Source organism: Colias philodice, chromosome 17 (assembly GCF_061535455.1).
Source record: "Colias philodice isolate Cphi_HAF_F1 chromosome 17, ilColPhil1 Martin Lab GWU primary, whole genome shotgun sequence".
Classification (NCBI taxonomy): Eukaryota; Metazoa; Arthropoda; class Insecta; order Lepidoptera; family Pieridae; genus Colias; species Colias philodice.
Genome location: NC_143102.1, coordinates 10,300,612 through 10,323,243, shown reverse-complemented (window position 1 = coordinate 10,323,243; position 22,632 = coordinate 10,300,612). Strand labels below are relative to the sequence as shown.

At 36.3% G+C, this 22,632-nt stretch overlaps 2 protein-coding genes and 1 long non-coding RNA gene across 6 annotated transcripts in view; 1 reads left to right on the top strand and 2 right to left on the bottom strand.

The window, feature by feature from the left end:
* LOC149481325 (uncharacterized) overlaps positions 1-22,632 on the top strand; it is a 350,361-nt gene that overhangs the window by 286,053 nt on the left and 41,676 nt on the right. The window lies entirely within an intron of this gene.
* Positions 216-1,774, bottom strand: Taf9 (TBP-associated factor 9). The gene is made up of 4 exons (XM_089705719.1): positions 1,728-1,774; positions 1,262-1,646; positions 802-1,012; positions 216-375 (listed from the first exon to the last, which is right to left on the bottom strand). The coding sequence occupies exons 2-4, from the start codon at positions 1,627-1,629 to the stop codon at positions 256-258; spliced, it is 699 nt and encodes a 232-aa protein (XP_089561845.1). The 5' UTR covers positions 1,630-1,646; positions 1,728-1,774; the 3' UTR covers positions 216-255.
* Positions 5,293-22,632, bottom strand: part of bsk (mitogen-activated protein kinase dJNK) — a 91,462-nt gene continuing 74,122 nt past the window's right edge. For 2 of the 4 annotated variants that reach the window (XR_016316888.1, XR_016316889.1), the window contains 9 exons: positions 20,608-20,737; positions 20,031-20,185; positions 14,760-14,889; positions 13,630-13,827; positions 12,443-12,577; positions 11,080-11,209; positions 10,520-10,677; positions 9,473-9,756; positions 9,171-9,311 (listed from right to left, as the gene is read on the bottom strand). Coding sequence is in view for 1 of the 4 variants with exons in the window: in XM_089705625.1 (XP_089561751.1) it covers positions 9,168-9,311; positions 9,631-9,756; positions 10,520-10,677; positions 11,080-11,209; positions 12,443-12,577; positions 13,630-13,827; positions 14,760-14,889; positions 20,031-20,176 (1,167 nt within the window). In the remaining 3 variants the exon portion in view is untranslated. Of the gene's footprint in view, positions 7,698-9,167; positions 9,312-9,472; positions 9,757-10,519; positions 10,678-11,079; positions 11,210-12,442; positions 12,578-13,629; positions 13,828-14,759; positions 14,890-17,860; positions 17,992-20,030; positions 20,186-20,607; positions 20,738-22,632 lie in introns of those variants that run through there. The other 2 variants (XM_089705625.1, XR_016316890.1) reach the window with 2 other exon arrangements.

Below are 22,632 nucleotides of genomic sequence, written 5' to 3'. Positions count from 1 at the left end.
ATGTATGCAACTGAATTCCTGACTGGGTTGATTTTTATGAAATTTATGTGTGCAGTAAAATTTTACAAGTAGTTTAAATTCAATCCAATAGGTTTACTGTACCATACTACATTCACATTTCAAAATTTTACCAGTACAATTTATTCATTGCATTTTACTAAAGACTAATGTTAGATTTCGTATAGGAAAATTGGGTAAAAAATGAAAACCAAATCTTGAAAAAAAGTACTTTAATTGCTCTTAAACTAAATAAATCTACATATCATAGTCATCATCTTCCCTCTTTCTTTTCTGTGAAATTTCATCGATCTCCATTTTAACTGGGTTCTGTTGCGGAGGACCAGCGGTCACACGCACTGCTGGCTTGGCTACTACCTGTACAATGAAAAAACATGTTTTAATTATAACTTATACAATGAGGCAAAATAATTGGTAGTTAGTATGTGGTAATGAGCAAAGTAATAAGATTATTTACAACTAGTGGTTCGCCCCTGGTTCGCCCCGGCTTCGCCTGTGGTACATATTTAGTATCCTATGTCCTTCTCCTGGCTCTAAACTACCTCCCTGCCAATTTTCAGCTAAATTGGTTCAGCCGTTCTTGAGTTATAAGTGGAGTAACTAACACGACTTTCTTTGATATATATAGATTTTACTATGCTTTTTCGTTTAAATTTTTATAAACTAGAAATTTTATATACTGTTATATTTATTTATACAATATATCATGCTGTTACTGTCTCTCTGGTTGAAAATTTTAATTTATTTTATTTGGTTGTCTATGTTGATAATGGAATAGCTTACCTTACTCCCAGAAGTAAATTTAAGGACAGGTTTTGGAGCTGCCTTAGTGCTGACGTTAACGATGGCCCCCGGGGGTCTCTTCACAACAACATTCTGTGAGGATTTGGGAGCGGTGACAGTTTTGATTGTGGGAGTAGTGGGGACTGGGGGTTTGGCTGTTGTCTTCTTTGTGACTGATTTTAGACGGTAATTGCAGGCTGATAAGCAGTAACTGAAAATGGTAATGTTTGTAAAATAGTAAATACATTTGGAAATAAATAGATATAAGTTTTCTTCAGCTAAGTATTACAGTAAATTGATATGCAAAATCTATCTTTCTAAAGCATTTTATAATATTGTGAGATCAATTATTTAACTTGAAATGGGGTTGCATTACTTCAGCATAATACAAGATCTTTGTAATGGTATATCAAATGTGATTCTTTTATTAATCTGAAATATTCATTTACTCATAGCTTACCGGTCAGGTGGCAATCTCAATCCACAATGTGGTTTGATCAAAGGGAGTGGATTAACATTCTTAACTCTAGCGAGTTCCAGCAACACTTCTCTCGGCGGTGGACTCGTGAAGGACTTATCCAATTGCATCTGCACAGCAAGTCTAACATCATCTAGATCGATAGTCTTTTTCTTAGCGTGATTAGCAAAAACGCGCGCGTCGTCCAACACAGAAGTTACATATCTGTAGGTGAATTCTAAAAGCTGATTGACCACTCGGGGCTCATAGTCTGTGATACCAACTTCTTTCATAATAGACATAATCACTTGAGCATCTTTTGGGATGTGTTTTGTTTGGTTGTTTGCTTTCGATTTATCTTTTTCAGACATTTTTGTGAATGTGGCAGCTAATTAGGTTAAAAATAGGTAAAATTTAATGCAACATTCATAAAATTATCAAAACTAATTAGAATTAAATATAGAGTAACCCAAAAATATTAGAAATAAGGTAATTATAATAATTATTTTCGTATGTACACAAGCAACAAACTAGAAATTGCCAAATGTCAAATGACAAGTTGAAGTTTGGGTGACAGCGTCAACACAATGTCGTAATCATGGACGTATAAAAAAAGACGGACGCCGTATTACGAACAAACAACGTGAAGCCACCATAGTAAGCTAGCGATCGTGTAAAGACAATAAACACGCACACACTCTCACCATAGTAAGCTAGTCGGCCGCCATTACGTCGTGAACTACCGACTGATTAACTGCGTCACTGTTTCACAAAAAATATTTAAAATGCCGTCTTGCGTGGTTAAATGGTGTCGCAACAGTACAATTTTAAATAACAAAACACAAGGGATTACATTCCACAGGGAAGCAAGTTATTTCTTTTATGTTTTAATGACAAAATTACTACCGTCATATCCTCCAACATTGCCCGCTTTTCACAGTGTTTTGATCATATACAAGAAAAAACAAAATATGGACAGAATTGATGCTGTTATTTGAGTAGGGAATTGAATTTAGAATGAATAGATATACTTGAAATAATTATATTCTTAATAGTTTCTCTAAAAATAAGGAAGAAAGAGGTGGGCGAAATAAGGTGGAAAAGTATACAACTTTGCCCACCTTTAATATTTCAGCCATTTTAAGACTTACGTAGCTGTTTTTAAGAGACAAAGTACAAGACAAGGCAAAGATGCTGAATCTCTTACAAAATATGATCCAAAATAAGTAGATCTTCATTAAATTGTATGGGCAAAGTTAGGTGTAATTTTCTCACAATCTTCATACAAAAATCTTTAGGGTTTAGGGTTGTCACTTGTCACAAAAAAATAAACTAGGTAAAGGATGAAAAAATTAAGTTTAATAAAATATGTAGGTGGGTAACAAGTAATAGGTAGGTACACATGCAATAATATTGCGTTCGTACTGTTTCTAGGTATATCTTTAAAATGAAATTGAAATTATGAATATTTATGTACCTATACGTAACTTCTACTAAACATTTAAAAAGTACCTAGCTAGGCATACATACTCGTACAATCCTACCTAGGTACGTAAAAGAAAAAACATGCTGTGTACTTAATTTACACCTAAAAAAAATTACCTTGCTACCTATTTGAGAAGTCTGTTAAAAATGTGTCAGCCCTAGCACCTCAAAACGGTTGGGCAATGTTGGGATAGGTCATACTACGTTTATTAACCTAACATTGCCCAGCGACAAAACTCCTATAATACTACGTATTTTTGCTTGGAAATAACAAATAACCTCCTTTTTTATATTCTAGTTTAATAAATAATAAGAAATATTCACGTATTCTAATTGATTCCCAGTGATCAGAGACAAGTTTTTTTAGAAAAATTTGGCACCACCAAAAAATCTCCTTCTTTGTCGACATGTAGCAGCAGACTGATTGACGTTATACATGTGCTATCTAATCAGTATTGCGAGAAAAGACTTTAATTTTCTACCAAAAAACAAAACAAGTCTTAAATGTCATGCTACTCCACATAAACACTCGGGAAAGTTAAAATTTCTATTTGGGCAAAGATAGGCTGGAAAGGCAATGTTGGAGGATATGACGGTACGGAAAAATTTATAGAAAAAATTACAGCCGCCATTGTCATCAGGACAGCTGTTGCCATGGGAACATGGCACACACACATGGATGTTTCGCCGCCATTACTAGGCTTCACTCAATGTTTAGGCGATATACCGTCCGTCTTTTTTTATACGTCCATGGTCGTAATTTATAGCGAGTCTACACCATATACACCATCCACACTAATATTTGTATACGTAGTATATTATTATTAGTCTGTGCTAATATTATAAATGCGAAAGTAACTCTGTCTGTCTGTCTGTTACTCAATCACGCCTTAACTACTGAAAGAATTTGCATGAAATTTGGTATAGAGATATTTTGATACCCGAGAAAGGACATAGGCCACTTTTATTGCGAAATATGTACCACGGGCGAAGCCGGGGCGGACCGCTAGTAGTCTATATATTTAATACAGAGAGTCTACACAACACTAATTTGGAGAACTTGTGTTTGCGCAAGCGGAACGTGTCGCGTAGTTTTGTTTAATTTACCTTTTCAAACCAATAAAAATATCGATACAATCTCCATACAGTTTTGTTGGCGCTTAGATCCAAATTGAGTATTGACTTTGGAATAAAAATTAAATTTGAAGTAATTTATGAGATCCTTTTCTTCATTTATAAACAACTAGATTTCCGCCCGCGTTTTCAAAGAAAATCCCGCATAGTTCCTGTTCCCGTGGGATTTCTGGGATAAACCTATCCTGTGTTAATCCTCTGTGCTAATTTTCATTGTAATCGGTTCATTAGTATTTGCGTGACAGAGTAACAAACATCCATATATCCATCCTCAAACTCTCTAATCTTATATATAAAAATGAATCCCAAAATGTGTTGGTAAGCGCATAACTTGAGAACGGCTGAACCGATTTCGTTAATTCTTTTTTTATTATATTCCTTGAAGTACGAGGATGGTTCTTACGTAGAGAAAACGTAAACATGTACCACGGGCGAAGCCGGGGCGGACTGCTAGTTTATAATATTAGTAGGATATTATCTAAGGATATTATGATTTGCTTAAATTACGCTTATTTATGTTTACAGTTTTATAAAGTGATTGTACTTCCATATTACGATTGTAGTCCTTTCCCAGTCACAATCGATCAGTGTGTAATCTCGTTCAAGACTAGCTAATTTTCAACGATATATAATAGGTATTTATTATCTATAATAATATTAAAAAGCTGAAGAGTTTGTTTGTTTGAACGCGCTAATCTCAGGAACCACTGGTCCGATTTGAAAAATTCTTTCGGTTTTAAATATTCTCTATTTATGGAGGAAGGCTATATATTATTATCATCACACTAGAGTATTAGCATGCGAGTCAATGAACACGGATTACACGGAAGCATTCACTTCTATCCTTTTACCATTTTTTTCATTCTTTATAATAAGTACTATGGGTTGTAATGAAATAGGTTTGAAATTTTGAATTCCTTTCTATGATCATTAAAAAAATACATAATTATTCATTCACGTTGGTATTGGTTGAAGATTCCTTTGTTTCCTAACTATTTATCTATTCATTTTGAAAGCGATTTTTATTATTCTTATGTAATTCTTGTGAGTGTTAATAGTTGCCATACTTCTCGGAAATTAATGGACCAATTTTGATGGACCAATTTCCATGAAATTTTATATATTAAGGTCTGAATGTAAAGAATTCATTACCTACTAAGTGAAAAGTAACTGGCGGAACAACGTTTTCCGAGTCAGTTAGCGAAGATAACATTTTAGAGCATAACATTTGCGTAAGAAATATTTTACTTGAAATGATCTTGATTCGCTCAATTACTTAATTTTGTTAAGGCTCGTGAGAGCTCAGCACTCAGTTCACCTTATAATTTCTAATTCTTAGGTTGATCGTGATATCTTTATAATTGAATGGATATACAACTTAAAGGTAGTGAAGTAGGGGTGAAAAATCAAACACGTTTTATAATAACCATTTCAATTTATTCAGTTAAAATATGAAATAACTTACGTGTACAGTAAAAATAAGTTGTTTTAGATAGTCATCGAAGTGTAACTCAAAGAATACCGCTAAGCGCCGCTCGGCCTCAACATCGCTACCTTAAACCTCGTGTACTAAAATACAATCTAAAGATTACATTATTGTAATTTGCATTAGGTACATTTAACATATAAATGGACAATTTGGACGTACAGTGTGAACTTTATCGTTACTATAGCGAAACAGAATGTGCTATAGATAGTACCCATGCTCTTCACTTTCGTTCCATTCAGCCTATACGATTACTTAATATTTACATACTTATAATTAATTAAATATTTTTGTTTATTTTTAGGTTATATACGAATACGATGCACTTGTAAATGGTTAACACTTTTGACAGTTGCATTTCCCGCCATTCCGCGCATTCTCTATGGAACAAAAGTAAAGCAACATTCGCTTGCAGAGCGGCTGCTTACTGCTCACTGCTTACTGCTTACTGCTCACTGCTCAGAGCAGCTTCGACACAATCTATCTATTGCGACCTCTGATATGTTCCATGACGAAATATAATCAACTGCTAAGTGAGGAAGGATAACATATTAACATTATTGCTTATTTGCTCTCTCAACCGTTTAGCGCCCGTTTTCTCTATAGCTAATAAATTGTGCTACTTCATGAAACCATCCTTTATGACTATCGTCATCCATTATTCTTATTTTAATATTATATCACCTAGTGAGGTTTCAAACAATAACCTACTGTCCCTCACACGTTTTGTTAAATTTCATCGATATATTTTTATCTATGGTCTTCAATATTCATAACGGGAAAATATTCCTCACAATCGATAAAAACGTACTTAAATTATTAATAATTACTCGAATACAATATCGATTGTTACAATATGAGTGTATTTCTTCAGGTTGACGCATAATATCGTATATTTTTGTTTATCTCAACGTGTGAGGCGACCTAAATAATCTACTTAGGTAAAAATGTACTTATATTTCTACTTATACAGTCAACAACGCAACTAGGGTCTACTTACGAAAAACTATGAACATCACCAAATTCCGATTGGCTATATGACGTAATAAAAATTTCGTTATATGTTCGGAAATTTTGGGATAATCTGCGCTAATTTGCGGGTAAAAATGTCGGTCGGGTTACGTTCTACAAAAATAAAAAAGTCCTACTGGATACGAACGACTCATTCCACGTCAGAATATACATCCATATACGCAACATCCATATATTTTCCAAAATTAAAAAAAAAAAAGTTCACAAAAAATTGGCGGCAACACCAAAAATTCGTTCAAAAATTCATTGATTGCCATAAAATTTATTATGTCACACGCAAACGCATTCAGCCGATACACAATAAAAATAATGATTGCACATAAAAATAACATAACAACACATAAGCTCAATACATAAATAAACTTAGCGCATAAAAAAATACCCTTACGCGTCAAATAACAAAAAAAAACGTACATATAAAAAATATTCGTACAATTCTGACAGATTACTAGTAAAAGGCACTCTTTTTCGCAAATGAAAAGAAAAAACGTTGGGTAGGAACCTATATGTGTGGGAGGGGGGGGTGTATGTGTGGGGAGGGGGGGGGGTTGCTTACACTATAAGAACAGGAAGAATACAATAGACGAGCCGGTCCGTGCCGCTTGTGTGAGACCCGCTGCGTTCCGTTCCACGAGCGAGTGCGGTTACAATGTCACTTGGATAAATAAATAAACGGCACGAACGATCGTTTCACTCAATATTTGTAGATGTATTTGTGATTTATTTTTTTCTTTCTTAACTTTGTTTAGTCATCTGACCATCCGTCAGTCAATTGAAAGCTTTCAATTAAATTTGATAACTTTTTTATAGCATATAAATGCTTTACAAATGATCCATTCTCTCGGGTAGCCGCCTAGACGTTGCCACGGAATGGCAAAAAGACGTGTGATCGAATCCCGGGTAGTCATCGATTTTTAAGCTATTGCATAGCTTCTATCGCGGGCCTTGAGCGCGGGGACCGAATCCAGAAATTGCGTAACGAGAAACCTCACGCTCCCCACTCCGACGGGCGCGGAGGTGTGGCTTGAAGGCATAGCATGCAATAGCTTTACCGCGGCAGTCCCCGAGTGCCACACGTCTTTTTTTTTAAATTTCTCAGCTTTCAAGTATCGCATTTATATTGAAACGATCGTTCATGCCATTTGTTTATCACATTTTAACCCCGCTTTCGAGTGACATTATCATATGTACGTCACTTTTATATTGCACAGAGTATATCAAGTCCGCGGCGCAGAGACGACACTCCTCGACTATTGTCCTTGCACGTGCTATGTTTATGTCGCCGGGGTGGGGCTGTCGTACCTGTGGGATTAGATGAATAAAAAAAAAAGATTAAAAAAAAACACGTTTAAAAAAAATGTATAGGGTAATATTGAAAATTGTGATTTAAAGTCAAAACAAATATAAATAAATTGGTATTTTATAGTATTCGACAACATCTACGCATGACTATCAAACGTGATTACGGTTAAATGTCTGCTGTTTTTAATAAAAAAAAAAATGTAATGTAAGGGATGATGGGATGGGGGAATATCGTGTTACATAGTATAGTTAAAAATCATGTTTTACAATAGTTTATATAAATGACAGCGGATGCATCAGATGCATGGGAATGCATCTATACTAATATTATAAAGCTGATGAGTTTGTTATTTGTTTGAATGTGCTAATCTACTGAAAAATTAATTCGGTGTTAGATAGCCCATTTATCGAGGAATTGGCTATATATCATCACGTTAAGAGCGTATACGCATTATGCGGGTAGCCGTCCGGCTGACCGCAATCACAATTATGTACGTAATATTCATTTCTATGCGCACTGTGCGGTCTGCGGTAGCCGCATCGCAGTGCGCATAGAAATGAATATTACGTACATAATTGTGCTTGCGGTCAGCCGGACGGCTACCCGCAATGCGGCTACCCGCATAGTGCGTATACGCTCTTAGAGTTAAGAGTTAAGACCAATAGGAGCGGAGCAATGCTGGTTAATCCGCAGAGCACAGCTAGTATGGAAAATACGTGATTGGTATGTGTGAGTGAGTGAGTGAGTGAGTGAGTGAGTGAGTGAGTGAAGGCGAGTGAGTGAAAGTGAGAGTGAGTGAGTGAGTGTGAGTGAGTGAGTGAGTGCGAGTGAGTGAGTGAGTGAGTGCGAGTGAGTGAGTGCGAGTGAGTGAGTGAGTTCGAGTGAGTGAGTGTGAGTGAGATTGAGTGAGTGAGTGAAAATAAGGGAGAGTGTGAGTGAGAGCGAGTGAGTGAGTGAGTTCGAGTGAGTGAGTGAGTGCGAGTGAGTGAGTTCGAGTGAGTGAGAGCGAGTGAGTGAGTGAGTGAGTTCGAGTGAGTGTCAGTGAGTGAGTTCGAGTGAGTGAGTTCGAGTAAGTGAGTGTGAGTGAGTTCGAGTGAGTTCGAGTAAGTGAGTTCGAGTGAGTGAGTGGCGAGTGCGAGTGAGTGAGTGAGTTCGAGTGAGTGAGTGCGAGTGAGTGAGTTCGAGTGAGTGAGTGAGTTCGAGTGAGTGCGAGTGAGTGAGTGCGAGTGAGTGAGTGCGAGTGAGTGAGTGAGTTCGAGTGAGTGAGTGAGTGAGAGTGAGTGAGTTCGAGTGAGTGAGTTCGAGTGAGTGAGTGCGAGTGAGTGCGAGTGAGTGAGTGCGAGTGAGTGAGTGAGTTCGAGTGAGTGAGTGAGTGCGAGTGAGTGAGTGAGTGCGAGTGAGTGAGTGCGAGTGAGTGAGTGAGTTCGAGTGAGTGAGTGCGAGTGAGTGTGTGAGTGAGAGTGTAATACCTAGGAGATGGCGGGCGCGGGGTCGGGCGCGGCGAGGTGCGGCGCGGGCGCGTACTCCACCACCTCGGTGTAGATCAGCTGCTTCCACTGCTCCACCGTGTGCTCGCGCTCGTCCACCGAGTGGTCGTACGCGGCGGGCGCCGGCTGTACAGTGTTACACCCGCGTTACAGGATTATGTCAATCGGTGACACACACAGAATGGCAAATAATTATTTCATTGCGATCCCACTATGCGGATTTTTCTTTGACTGCGCGAGCGAAGCCGCGGGTAGAAAGCTAGTAAATAAATAAATAATTGACTGACCGCATTGACCTCCCCCTCGTCGTACCACACGTTGATGTAGGGGTGCAGCAGCGCCTCGTCCACGGAGATGCGCCGCTCGGGGTCGATCACCAGCATGCGGGACAGCAGGTCGCGCGCTTGGGACGCCTGCCAGACATACATACAGACAGATAACTGACCGCATTGACCTCCCCCTCGTCGTACCACACGTTGATGTAGGGGTGCAGCAGCGCCTCGTCCACGGAGATGCGCCGCTCGGGGTCGATCACCAGCATGCGGGACAGCAGGTCGCGCGCTTGGGACGCCTGACAGACATACATACTGATATTAGCCCATGACAAAACAAAGAGAAAGACATGTGAGTGAAGTCCCATGTCCCCAAGTGGGGTAAGGGGCGGATGCATTATACATCTGTTTCACTGATCGATTTTCTTTAAGGACAAGTAGGTGATCAGCCTTCTGTGTCCTACCAGACCAAGACATTTTTTTTTTCTTCGTCTCCACCGGGAATCGAACCCAGGATCCCACGGTGCTACGCTCACGCGTCAACCACTGTACCAAGGAGGCGGTCAAGAGAAAGACATATACATGGAATTATTGTATTAGTATTAGTCAAAAGTGCTTTTATAGGAAATCTTATTGAATAAATAAATGTTTGAGTTTGAGTTAGTCTATGATCCTACAGTAGGATTAGTGCATTCATCGATTTTGCTAAAACCAAAATTTTATTTATATGTAATTAATAAATTTTATTATATAATTAGGAGAATATGTATATCGATTAGGTTGCCAGTCAAATTTAAAAAGGTCGTGTTCCATCGTTACAATATTGTGAAAAATGTTTCGTGTTGGTTGAGATGGTTGTTAATCATCTCAATAGATGGCGCGCGGTGTGTCCCTTAGACACATAAAACTGAAGGAATAGAATAAATTCGATCGCTCTGGCGGGTCACGAGTGGCCGAGTTGGTCAGGCATCCGCCCCGGTTTGGCGCGAAAGGATGCGGGTTCGAATCCCGCCTCGTGATCGAATTCTTTCTATTCTTTATAAATTTACAACTATATTTTACCTTGAGCCGGTTGTGCTCGTTGCTGTCGGAGGGGAACAGTATGTCGGGGAAGAGCCGCTCGAACGTGTAGCCGGCGTAGCGCGGTCTGTTCTCCACGTAGTTGCGCACTGTGGGCTGCAGCCGCGCCATGAACGCGGCCGACGGGGTGCCCAGTTGCTCTGTAACATGAGCAATAAGTGAAATTTAAAACTACCCACAGGATTTAAAATTTTTAAATAATAAAAAAATTGCTTATAGGGTGAAATAATTGCTTCGTAACACGTGAAATTGAAATTTGTAAACTACCCCCATGTTTAAAAAATAAAAATAAATCATCATGAGGCAAAATTCGAACCTGTGACCTCATTCATTAATGAATGTATGTATAATAATGTTTTTGGTTCAATAAATCTTTTTCGTAGCAATGTTAGAGTTGACACCTCTTTGCGTGTGTGTGCGCGCGTATTATTATGCAAGATTATTAAATGTTGTCATATATGTAATATGTGTGTGTGTGTGATTGATATGCGTGTATGTGCATAATTGCGCCCCTTTCACATCTTTTTGTATGTATGTCTCACCGATGATCTTGTTCCACTGGTCGATGTGGTCGGTGCCGGGGAACAGCACTCCGCCGCGGATCATCTCGCCCATGATGCAGCCCACCGACCAGATGTCTACGTTCTCTGTATAGCCCATGCCGAGGATCACCTGAAGATGACAAAGAAATAAATTATTTAACAAATAATATAATCATCTCAATAGATGGCGCGCCATGTGTCCCTTAGACACATAAATCTGAAGGAATAGAATAAATTCGATCGCTCTGGCGGGTCAACCCGCGTTACGATCGAAGATCATTTAATTATATCTTCTTGCCGAGTAATTCTTCTGTACATGTACTATTAACTATTCTATGGCCAAAATGTCGCTTTTTGATCTGGTGGAAACATCTAATACCTTCTATTATCTCCCATGTGTAAACGTTTACTTTACACTTATCAATATTGGGGCTAAGTGGTGTGATAAGTACTAAGTACTAAGTCTGCATTAACTGGGCATAAAACTTACGAATAAAATATGTCACTATCTATACTCATTAACATTGTAAAGCTGAAGAGTTTGTTTTTTTGTTTGAACGCGTTAATCTCGGAAACTACTGGTCCGATTTGAAAAATTCTTTCAGTGTTAGATAGCCCATTTATCGAGAAAGGCTATAGGCTATATATCATCTCGCTAAGACCAACAGGAGCGGGGAACACTGCGGGTAAAACCGCGGAGCACAGCTAGTTTTATATAAACTGCTATTGTGTTAAACACCGATCGATATTATTTTCCGATTTCGCTCACCTCAGGCGCGCGATAGTATCTCGTGACGACGTAGGGCGTCATCATGAAGGTGGTGCCGGCCGTGCGCGCGAGACCGAAGTGTTAGTATAGATGACTCACCTCAGGCGCGCGATAGTATCTCGTGACGACGTAGGGCGTCATCATGAAGGTGGTGCCGGCCGTGCGCGCGAGACCGAAGTGTTAGTATAGATGACTCACCTCAGGCGCGCGATAGTATCTCGTGACGACGTAGGGCGTCATCATGAAGGTGGTGCCGGCCGTGCGCGCGAGACCGAAGTGTTAGTATAGATGACTCACCTCAGGCGCGCGATAGTATCTCGTGACGACGTAGGGCGTCATCATGAAGGTGGTGCCGGCCGTGCGCGCGAGACCGAAGTGTTAGTATAGATGACTCACCTCAGGCGCGCGATAGTATCTCGTGACGACGTAGGGCGTCATCATGAAGGTGGTGCCGGCCGTGCGCGCGAGACCGAAGTGTTAGTATAGATGACTCACCTCAGGCGCGCGATAGTATCTCGTGACGACGTAGGGCGTCATCATGAAGGTGGTGCCGGCCGTGCGCGCGAGACCGAAGTGTTAGTATAGATGACTCACCTCAGGCGCGCGATAGTATCTCGTGACGACGTAGGGCGTCATCATGAAGGTGGTGCCGGCCGTGCGCGCGAGACCGAAGTCCAGGATCTTCAGCGTGCAGTCGCTCTTCACCACTATGTTGGACGGCTTCAGGTCCTGCAAGAGTGTATGAATGAATGAATGAATGAATTGAACACCATACAAAATAGAAAAAAAACAGACATACATTATACAGCGGCATTAATGGCTACTAAATCTCTTCCAGATAACCAAACACAAAAAATAACATAGTGTGTTATGGAGGGAATAGTATTCGGAATTCAAAATATTGTTTTTTTTGATATACCTAATTCAGATTATGACAGTATTCTTAATACAAATTCTGTTTCTTTTTAATGGCATAATAGAATAAGCATATGTAACATATTGTATAAAAATAATTCAAATTTTGTTCCTTTTTAATGGCATAGTCAGGAATAATTTAAAATTTGTTCCATTCTAATGGCATAGCCAGGAATAATTCAAAATTTGTTCCATTTTAATGGCATAGCCAGGAATAATTCAAAATTTGTTCCATTTTAATGGCATAGCCAGGAATAATTCAAAATTTGTTCCATTTTAATGGCATAGCCAGGAATAACTCAAAATTTGTTCCTATCTAATGGCATTGAAGTCCCGTGTACCCGTAGTGGGGTAGGGGGCAGATGCATTATTCATACATCTGTTTCACTGATCGATTTTTCTTTAGGGACAAGTAGGTGATCAGCATTCTGTGTCCTGCCAGACCGAGACATTTTTTTTTTCGTCTCCACCGGGAATCGAACCCAGGACCCCTCGGTTCTACGCTCACGCGTCAACCACTGTACCGAGGAGGCGGTAATGGCATAGCCAGGAATAATTAAAAAAAAATTTAATGGTATGAGCATGTATAACTTTTCGAATCATAATGCTCTAAAATTAAATTATCAATGTTTTGTTTGTTATAATTTAAATTACATAAAATAATTCTAATCTTCTTATATATAAAAATGAATCTCAAAATGTGTTGGTAAGCGCATAACTCGAGAACGGCTGAGCCGATTTCGATAATTCTTTTTTTATTATATTCCTTGAAGTACGAGGATGGTTCTTACGTAGAGAAAACGTAAATATGTACCACGGGTGAAGCCGGGGCGGACTGCTAGTGAATAAATAGACATAAATCTCACCCGATGCACGATCCCAGCCAAGTGCAGATGCTTGATGCCGCACAGCATCTGGTACAGCAGGTAGCTCATCCGCTCGTGGTCCAGGTCCATCTGGATCACCTGGCACAGGTTCGCGTCCATCAGCTCCATCACCAGGTACACGTCCTGGAACTCCTCGAGGCTCTTCTGTGGTGTGAACGCGTTTAGGAGCCCGATAATCTGGAATAGGATGATGAGATAGTAAATAAATAGATAAAAAAAAGACGGGTTGCACTCCGGCAGAAGTGAAAACTTGATTATTAACGTTCAGCATGTTTGATATTTTGGAATGGTATCCGTCTTACGCATGGAATATAAGGGCTAAAAAAAAAAATCCGTCTTACGCTTTTTCGATCAGGCCACGTGTCCTGACGGGAATTTAAGTTTTTAAACCCAACGCCGCTAAAGAAGTGTTCACTTCAATAATTTATTTTCACATAATAATTTTACAAATCAAAGTGACCCAGGATAGTAAAAACTGTTTTTCAGGAGCCTGTATCTTCCATTTACAAATTACACGGACACGAATATATCAGTGACAATTTAAATAGAATCGAAAATAAATTAAAATTTACATGCAAGTAAAAATATACTAATTGATTCATTTAGATAATATCTCAAATATCATTATAATTGCATCTGGTATTCCGTAATAAACATATGGATGGATTCCACGGGGAATGATGTTATTGCTATTGCTGTTATTACTTAATCGTTTAGCAGTTATTTGGGATCATTATTATTTTACAATAAAAAAATTGTCGTTAAATTTATACGAATTCTTACTACAGAATGACTTGCAGCTCTTCTCTGTAGCTTACTACTTCTATATACATAATTAAATTATGTATTGTGAAGATTTAAATGCGCTTCAACTATAGAATTCTAGTTGAATGAATTATAAAATATTATATGACATAATATCTACTTATATCATAGTTTGTTTAGTTGGCAAGGACTCAGTTCTTTGATTTAAATATATATTTCAAGTTATTTTACCATTTAGCACTGATTTTTTGTAACCAGTAACTCCCACATTCTTTCCAAATACATACAGCAATCCATCATGTTAGAATTCAATATTTTGTAGAGATAAACATAAATATACTTACATTTTTATGATTGACGAGTTTCATCAGCTTGAACTCGCGGTAAGCGCGCTTCGCGTGCGTGACATTCTGGAACGGTCTAGAAAGTTTCTTGATCGCGACGTTCTGCTGCGTCACCGTGTCGTATGCCGCGCTGTTGACAACGTGCTCATGTGAAATGGCGCGAAAATTACTTTTATTTTTTTATTTCTTTTTACAGACTATGCAAGTAGTAGCTGTCAAGAAAGGTGAGGTTCTAATACAGTTTTTTTTTTAATTTTTATACATGACGTTTTTGTGCTTGTAATGGATTCTCAGCTTTTTTATAGTCTCCGCTTGGAATAGGGTTAATGCTTAATAGATATACGACATAGATTAGAAGGTTTTATGTTTCTGAATTTAAAGGATTAAGAGAATAGAGATTAGTGTTCTAGTGTAGGGTCCTAAGTGTTACAAAAATATTAAAAAACAATTTTAAGCTATTGCATAGCTTCTATCGCGGGCCTTGAGCGCGGGGACCGAATCGAGAAATTCCGTAACGAAAAAACCTCACGCTCCCCACTCCGACGGGCTCGGAGGTGTGGCTTGAAGGCATGCTATGCAATAGCTTTAGGGTGACAAATCAACATCGAGCTATGCTGCGCTGTACTGCGCTGTGCTGTGTTTAGTCAACTCGCTCGTTTAATATTTTAATGAGGATACAAACAAACCATGCTGTGCTGCGCTGTGTGAGGCTACGCTCTGTTTAAAAACGCAGCAGTTTCGAGCGAGGCGCGCTACCCGCCGTGCTGAGCCGCGCTGTGCCGAACTGTGCTATGTTTTTATGGAGCTCTGCCATGCTGCGCTGTGTCTTAATTCAATTCTTCAATTAAATTCTCCGTATTTTTCACGTATGGTGTGAGGTAACAAGCTACCGTGACTGGACTCTTTTAACGACAAAATAACACATAAAATATCCATATCCGCTTCTTCTTCACTTTCATCTTCATCGGATTCAACTATGTCGTAATGTTTACGTTTTTTTGAAAATAGGGTCATATTTGACGAGATAAACGACTACACGAGCTGCTGATTACTTTATACTGAGCTAGATTGTTAAAAAACGTAGCTTAAGAAACACAGCACAGCACAGCGCAATACAGCGCAGCATAGCTCGATGTTGATTTGTCACCCTTACCGCGGCAGTCCCCGAGTGCCACACGTCTTTTTTTTTCACTATTTTCAAACTAAATGCTAAACAATAAACACCAGATATATTTTTTTTATGTCTCTTTTGGAACAAATTCAAAAACAAAAAATTTCCTCGAAAATAGTACAGACTTTGAAATATTAAACTAGAAGTAAGTTTTATTTATGATGTCACATAAAATAGACAGAATTAATTTCAGAAGCTAATGAAACTTTAGTTATAAGTCCATTGGTTCTCAACCATTCATGATAAAAAGTACTTTAACAGAATTTCCTATTAAATATCTATTTTAAAACGAAATTATTAATTAAATACAGAAACTTTAAGCTCTATATTAACAATATTAAATATTTTGTATTGAATGGTAGGTATTTAATTTCTTATATTCATAAAATAGTTTTATGTTTATTATTCCAGTTATAAGATAGTTTATTATAAAAATTAAAACATAAACAATATAGAAAAGAGTACAACACACATATTTAAAAACATTGAATGCCTCCAAGTCCAAATGAAAAAATAATATATGAAGAAATACAAAAAGCCATGCAACAAAATACAATAAAAATTAATGAGTGTGATATAAATAAATAATATTATTATAAATTATAATATAAAAGATGTGAGACAATGATTAGAAATATTTAGCAGCCTAGCACATTTTAATTTGTTTGTGTTCAAAATACAGCGAATCTTGGTTTCTCTAGTAAGGTTAGTTAGAAAATATCTATTATGTTATTTATTTTATAGGTGTTATTTTTGCGAGCTTTTAATATTGGTAAATAATAAATATGTTAACAGTCTCTAAACATCTTATCGTATTATTAATAAGATTTCTGACACACTTTTTACAAACAGCTATTATTCTAGATCCCAATACAAGTTCAAAATAGTAACATTTAAATCCCACCCTATTTCTAATCCAATAAACGACATTTATTAATAGAAAAATGACGAGATATTAAATAAAACGCATCAATACTTCAAATTTATTCATCCGAAAAAAATTTAACTTCAATTTCGTATCTAATAAAATTGTTCCGTTACGAAGGAAGGAAGCATGTATTAATAAAATTTTCATAACGTTATCGCATTCGTATTATTGAAAATATATCTGAAAATCTTTTATTTATGATCCAATAAACATCGTATGTTTCATCAAAGCGTTTTCGATTATATTTAACGTACGACTGACAATTCGTATGAATTTTCTCGTATATTCTAATAAAAACAGAAGTTTTAGCGATTGTCATATCTTTTCTTTGAAGTACCGCTAAATATACGAATTCAAATAAAACCCTAATCATAAATACAGACATCGATTACGTAACAACAATTTCCTCTTTTTTATTAAAAAATTAATTTAAAAACACGAGATTATACTTTATGTATGATCTAATAAAAGACATTACATTTTCGAGATTAAAATTACAATATGCCTTTGCCCTTTATCTTTCCTTAAAATTTCTATTTTAACTTTTATTAAATAGTGATATTTTAGTTATCGGTCACATTGGACCTTCAGTGGTTAGTAAATAACGGTGACCCAGACGTTCACTTAAAAATATTTTAGGGCCGAAATTGTACAGTTATCTTCTGTCAATAAATAATTATTGAGTGTTATTTACATCCCTTTCCAATCACCCCATACAACTGGCAACAACAACTAATTTTACACCTTACAATGTACCATCTCGTACACGACAAATTTCGACATCATTTTACTTTACACTATATGCACATAACCTACGACATTTTGAATCCCTATCAAAATACCATAAAAAACCCGACATCGCTTACCCTATACATAACCTAACTCACATAAAACTCAACGATATCACAATCCCCGTAACTCAAAACCTCAACCGGCACACCAATCAGCATTAGTCACTATATTAGTCCTGTGAACCAAAGCGATGAAAAAGCGCTCGCTTACCAAACCGTGCCCTGCGCGCCGGCGCCGCGGCGCACTAGCTCCGTATACCGCGTGGGTACCGTGAACACCGTGTCACCGAGTGTGACCGAGTAAAACTGAACCATCGCTACCGGTTATATACACTCGATCAGCTATAACAGAAATATATTGCATAGTAAAAAGAGTGAAGTTATCTTCGGACAGAGGTACATCGCGCCGTATGTACGCGGAGCGCTTGACCACGCCCCCCGTTCATGTACGTACGCAAGCTTGCGTGCGCACACAACACCGCTCAGTTCCTAATCATGGACCGATCTCGTGAGGGCCGTGCCAATTCTGTGAGCGGTCGGTGTTTGTTTATACAATTATTTAAAATATCAATGTGACAAGTGACAACCCTGTGCGGCGCTAAACTGTGGCTAAACGCTGGGAGTTGGCCTACTTCTCTCTTTTTACTATGTATATTATGCAGTTCTGCGTCGCCGTTCGCCTGTGTGCCTGTGTAAGCTGAGAATCTTGGGTACGAAATGGACTTAAAACATCTAACCAACTTAATAGTGATGTATAGGAAAGCTCATACCCTGTATCTAACCATGTTGCCTTACATGTATTGGAATGATTTTGGTGAAGTTGACTATTGAGTATTGACATTTGATAAGCTGAGTTAACTTTAAATTGCATGATGATTTACAAGACTATTTTCTATCAAGTGAATGCCATAGATAATAAACTAATATGTTATTTTGTACATAGAGAAATTAACATAAATTTAATAGTCATATCTTCTTGAAAAAATAACAAATTTATAGAAAGGAACTTACAGTCCATAAATGTAGGTCAGGAATGAAATCGTTAATCTATAACCGACATTATTGAATACATAATGTGCTGAGGTTGTTTTTACTTTGTATTTTATTACAATTCATACAATGTATGTATGTATCTTGAATTAAAAATAAGTTTTCTGCATCAACATTCTGCATTTTATTCATAAATACACAGAATAAAAATATAAAAGTCCAGAAATAATAAATGTAACTTAAAAAAAAAGAATGTATATATTGTGAATCGTGCTCTAAAATAAACGCGCACAAAATAACTACATAAATTAAAATAAAGGCTCTTTTCACTACACGTACATACATAAATGAATGGAATAAACAAAATAAAAATGTGAATATATTTGCATGCAGCAAGTTGAGGCGTGATTGTATACAGCGTGCTTCCAAACAAAAATAAATTATGCTTCACGATGAGAGTAATGAAGTTATAATAAAATAAGAGTGAGAATTTCTATTTCAACATTTAGTTATAATTTTAAATCCACATTTGAATATGTATGTTTTACAGTGGTTTTACATTTTTTGAATAACATAAATTTCAATTTATAATTTTGTATAACTAAAGAGTTAAGGTTGTACTGTCAAAAGTATATTGTATTTACTTACCTATATCTTTGAATATTTTTATCACAAAACGTTTTAAAACCATACTAAATTAATACTATTTTTACTATTCTGTCATGTTTAAATAATCTGCTAATAATTATTCAAAAACCCGTTGTTTAATAACAAGGTTAACTTTTATCATATTTCAAAAACCCGATGTACATAATATGAATAATTTAACAATAATATTCAAAGCAGTTCCGAGAGTTATAAAGACAAACATTGACATTTCAAATAACATGGAATAAACAAAGGAAACCAGTTAAAGATGCAAAGTTATAATTTTACGTACTTTCTTGTGTAACATGAAGATTTTAAACATTGTTTTTACATTGTTTTTGATAATAAAGTTAATTGTTACGATACCTACGATTCTACCATCAGATTATGATAATGATGATCTAATCCAAAACATATCGTATTAATAAATGCTCAATTTACGAAAAATTGCTTAAAGATTAGCAACAATACCCAATATCCCTAAACTCGTTTGATATGATGATGAAAAAAAAACTATGATATCCTCGAAAAATAACCTTAATCTATTCCTAAACACATTTTATTTACCCTACCAACAACAATTTATGACATACCCCGATAAATCGCCTATAAGAAGTATTTTTCAACATAAAACCCTAACGACAAACAAGAAAAAACATTCTAATATACTCCTAACAACAAAAAATCACAAAAAATTACAAAAAATTACAAAAAAACTACAAAAAATACCAAAAAACCCTCACCACACGATCCCCTGAGCGCCCGATCCGATCGGCTTCAAGTTCTGGTAGCGCTTGAGAATGGTGAAGCGTGTGTCGCCGACCTCGACCGTGTAGAAGTGCGGGTGGCGGGGCGGGGTCGACATGCTGGCGGGCGCCGCGTGGGGCATCGACTACCCCTGGAATAAGGGGTGGATAAGTGAGTAAAAAATAGGAAAAAATGCACAAAGAAGAAAAAATAATGTAAAAACATCATATTTCTAAAAATTGTGTTATAAATATAAAGGGACAGTTATATCGAATACAATTAGAAAATAAAATCAATGGTACAGTGTTTCAAATATAAAAAAAATAAAGAAAAGTAGGGCAACAGTTGTTTTTTTTTAACAAAAAACTTGGTGATATTGTATTTCACTGAGAAATCAAATGTTGTGAAATCCTTTTAAAAAACAGCGGAGAAGTAGAAAGAACATTATCAAGTTATAATATTTAAAGCTCAATTTTTTTGGCATTGGCCTGTATACTGTATACATTAGGTTACACTTATTACATAGAAAATCATCACTTTTAAACTTTTAGTGCAAAAAATGTTAAAACTAACCTTAAAATGTCTTCAATGTAGAATTTGTCCTGGTCTCCATAAAGCGATGCCGGGGTATCAAACTAGTTGCGTCTCCAAGAACTGAATATCGCACGTGCGCTCTTTTCACAGGTCAACACTATTGTTGCGTCTGTAATAAAAATAAACAATAATTATAGAAGGCATAGACATATCTATTTATTCTAAGAAGTAGGTATATTTTCTGGGACATGAAAGAAAAATTTTCTACAAAATGATTTGTAGTATTATATTGTTTTACACTTGATCATACTATCATCAACAAATAGCAAAGAATTCACTTAAAAATCCGATAACTGATCAATACACAGATATCTCTCTCATGAAATTGATGTCCATTTAAAAACAAAACAATTAAAACGACACAACAAACTCTACTTGACTAATGAAATAATTTAACGCTATCAAAACTTCAAACACGCCGCGTTCAAGTTATCATTTCATTACATCTATTACAGTTATTCTGAAGCTCGTTACATTTAGTGCAGAAAGGAAACACTCACGAAACCCTTATTTCCACAAATATTTCTTGGAAGGATAAATTGTTTGAGCTATTATAATTTACTTCGTGACAACTTAATTTCGTTTTTCAGCGTTTCCTTTTCAAATTTAGAACTTTAGAATAAATCGATGACTTTTTTTTATTCGGTGTAAGTTCGGTGTAATGTTACACAGATAAAAAAGGTGAAAAAGTTTTTTTTTTAAAAAAGGTTAAATAAATCCGTCAGCCAGTATTTAATTTGTAAATTCAAATTTATTCCTTAATTGCTTTAAAATTTAAATGTTACTGAACGACATCGTTAAGCTTTTCCCCGTTTTAATGTTCTCCAATAGGAACGAAAATTACCGTTTAAATTCTTTGTTTAAAATTTAAAATAAAAATATGGGATCAACAAACATTTGCGCTACAAAATAACGAGCTATAAACTTTAAAGCTCATGTAGGTAGGAATTTTAAATGACAATTTAAAACGAAATTGCCAGGAGCCTTAACACCTAACGCGGATCATAAAAATAATTGATAATCTCACCGTCAAAATGAGGTTTGGCGGGAAATTACTTTTTATTTAAAAGTGGCAATTTCGTGGCCATTTAGGTTAGTCGTTTTATTGAATATTCATTCCTTTTTAATATAAAATGGGAAAAGGTGTTTCGGATTAAGATTCTAATACTTTTGAAATTCTTTCGAGTTTCGATACTATAATAACTTCGTAAAACGATTATGAATAGTTTATCTAATTCTCTTTCTTTCCTTCAAAATGAAAAGGGAATTTCGAACGTAAACCTGAAATTACTAAATACTTGAAAATAAAATCATTATCATAAACGTTTCGTATTTTATAAATTTAAAAACCAGAGAACCTATTCCATTCCATTTTACATAGACAACCAATGAATAGACTAAAACGTAGGTAATTGATGGATTATTTCCCAGTGCAGTCAAAGCCGCTTCAGAATCAACATCTATTCAAATCTACATATTGTATGTTTTGAGTTAAACTCAAGCTTTTCAATGAAACCGCAGTTTAAAATTAAACCTTCATTCATTGAAAATTATTTGCAGATATATTGTAACTGGCAACATTACGCTCGCTATCTGTGCCCGCTTTACATGTAGGCGTAATTAATGTTTTTAATCTGTTTCGTAATTTAAATTTAGCGGAATATTATATGCACTTTGTGTCTATATCTCATAATAATCAGGCTTTTTAAACATTAATTAAATGGGAATAATTTTGAACTCAATAAAGCATAAAAAACTGTGAACGTAGTAATACAATTTTTTAATGATAAATTATTGTCGAAGTGGAAATTAAACTGTTGATTTAGAAATTTTCTAATTTAAATACATAATTAGTAACCACTCTTTAGTGGTTAATATTAATATGTGTTACTAACGAGAACTATAATAAGACAAACGACGGAGATTGGCAATGTCTTATTCATTATCTAACAATCAACAACATTTCGATAATGACTTCATTAGCACTATTTAATTCATGACTAC